General features: G+C 38.4%; 1 protein-coding gene across 1 annotated transcript in view; it reads right to left on the reverse strand.

Moving 5' to 3' along the window:
* Window positions 1-2,499, reverse strand: part of LOC107718165 (histone deacetylase complex subunit SAP130-A-like) — a 22,988-nt gene that overhangs the window by 11,111 nt on the left and 9,378 nt on the right. Inside the window, exons 4-7 of the mRNA XM_016525143.1 lie at window positions 1,634-1,780; window positions 1,388-1,511; window positions 1,184-1,305; window positions 967-1,091 (exon numbers count right to left, since the gene is read on the reverse strand). Of these exons, the coding sequence (XP_016380629.1) occupies window positions 967-1,091; window positions 1,184-1,305; window positions 1,388-1,511; window positions 1,634-1,780 (518 nt within the window). The remainder of the gene's footprint in view (window positions 1-966; window positions 1,092-1,183; window positions 1,306-1,387; window positions 1,512-1,633; window positions 1,781-2,499) is intronic.

Consider the following 2,499-nt stretch of genomic DNA (forward strand, 5'->3'; position numbering starts at 1 on the left):
AAAGTTGGGCATTTTAACATGGGGAGTCTATGGGATTGACTCCCTTTTGCAGCCAGCCTCTAGCAGCCAGTTGATGAATTACAGTTTAAGTCACTTCCTTGTTGGCTTCACGAGAGAGAGGGGGAGGTTGCCGCTTGGTAAAATCTAGTAGTAAAGAGGACGGAATGATCGCTGTCTAAGATATCGGCATTGGCTGTCAAAAAAAAAAAAACATTATCGGTCGACCACTCATACCATGTACATTTGAATAAATGTCATGAAACCAAGTTAAGTAAAAATATAATATGTAATAATGTGCATAAAATGTTCCTCTCTAGAGTTTTTATTTCTAGCTGATGAATAAATTATGGACAATAAATGGCTTATGTAAACGTATAACTGATTTACTGACATCTTTCCACGGTTGAAACACTGATTAAGCGATTACATGATGATACAGTAAGTTGTTCTATGATTTCAGTAATTTGTTCTATATCTTTCAGCATATCTTCTTATGTTCATTCACGTTTATTTCTTGCTATAACTAGTAAAGAGAAAGAGATGTTTAGCTCATGTGTGCTCTGTGCTGCCGCTTGAACTAAGGCAGATAGAGGTCTGTCTTGCCACATTAAAGAGCATCAAAATTACATTTATTGTTTAAATTTCATAATAAAAGTGACAATTTAAAACATCAGATTTGAGATTATATGATGAAAACCTTATCCTGATTATAAGATGGTAGGCGAGCTACAAATGTTTAGATAAGTTTTGTTCATGTATCACCTAAAAATAGCAAAGTCTAAAGGTAAAAATATAGACTGATTAAAAATGAGAAATCGATATTGGCAACCCAGCACTAGTGTCCACACAACTGACATGTTTACCTGCTGTAGCTTATCCACGAAATAGACGCTGACACAGTCAAAACGCACAATCGAAGAAGCGCTAATTAACCGTCATAATTTTTCTAAAGCAGATGCATCTTACCCATGTAACATGTCTCCAGAGTGGGCAGCCACTGTGGTGATAACCGGAGACTGAGGTCTGGTGGCAGTCACTGGAGCCACTACTGTAGGCAGCACTGCCGTAGAGGTAGTGACTAAAGGCCTAGACTGTAATACAAACAGATATGTATGAAATGCATCAGGATTTGTAAATGAATCTGTGTTCAATAGAACTCCCAAGATGCATTAGCTATATTAACCTGAATCGGTTGGTGGATAATGTGCTGGACTGTAGGCTGCCCCGTGGCGGAGCTCGGACAGGCTGCTGGTCTCAGCACTGTGGTTCCTTTGGAACTTGACATCACAGCCGCAGCAGCTGCTCCTGTGATGACAGAACAAAATCAGTCAGTGCGCCAACATTACAACTGGTTGAAATGGAACTCTGGTTGAAATCTGTAACTCGCCTCTGGGTAAATGGGAGGTGAAGGGATGCTGAGGTGCAGCAGAGGAGCCGATTTGCAGCGCAGGGGGTCCACTGCGGATGATCTGCACGTTGGTCATTAGATGATGCAGGTTACCTGTGTGACCCTTATTGTGCCAAAAACAACAACAATTAAAACCAAACCAATTGTCACAGCAATTGTCACCTACTAATTGGGAAATAAGAAAATCAGTCAGTGCGCCAACATTACAACTGGTTGAAATGAAACTCTGGTTGAAATCTGTAACTCGCCTCTGGGTAAATGGGAGGTGAAGGGATGCTGAGGTGCAGCAGAGGAGCCGATTTGCAGCGCAGGGGGTCCACTGCGGATGATCTGCACGTTGGTCATTAGATGATGCAGGTTACCTGTGTGACCCTTATTGTGCCAAAAACAACAACAATTAAAACCAAACCAATTGTCACAGCAATTGTCACCTACTAATTGGGAAATAAGACCCGCTTTTTTTGTTTAGAATATATAAAATCTCATATTTAAATTTTTTGAAAAATGTGCATTAATGTAAAATACTAGATTAAATATTCTAAGTAAATGTACAAATTTGTATTAAGTTAAATAATTATGAAGGAATAATAATGACATACAGTATCGCGTTTGTTTATTTGGTTGTGTTGTGAGAATTTGCAGCGCATTTCTGTTTTGCAGCGCGTTTGTTTATTTGGTTGTGGTGTGAGTATTTGCAGCATGTTTCTGTTTTTGCAGCGCGTTTCTTTATTTGGTTGTGCTTAGGGGTGTAAATCGGATGGTTCGTCACGATACGATACGATATCGATTCTCATACCCAGCGATACGATATTTGCCAATACCTCAAAAATTCTACGATACGATTCGATTCGATAAAGGAGTATATCGATCGATATTATGATATTATATATCTATTTTAAACAACCATCTACATTTTTATTAACTCACAAATGCAATTAAAATATATAAAATGAACATTTATCTGAAATTTTCACATCCTGTACCTCAATTGGGACATTCACAACAAAAATAATAGGCCTACACATTTTTTTTTTTTAAACAAACAATTGGAAAAACAATTCTGGCTGCTACTATGGGCTCAGTGCTAAAAA

This window comes from Sinocyclocheilus rhinocerous, unplaced genomic scaffold (genome assembly GCF_001515625.1).
Source record: "Sinocyclocheilus rhinocerous isolate Xijiao unplaced genomic scaffold, SAMN03320098_v1.1 scaffold480, whole genome shotgun sequence".
Lineage (NCBI taxonomy): Eukaryota > Metazoa > Chordata > Actinopteri > Cypriniformes > Cyprinidae > Sinocyclocheilus > Sinocyclocheilus rhinocerous.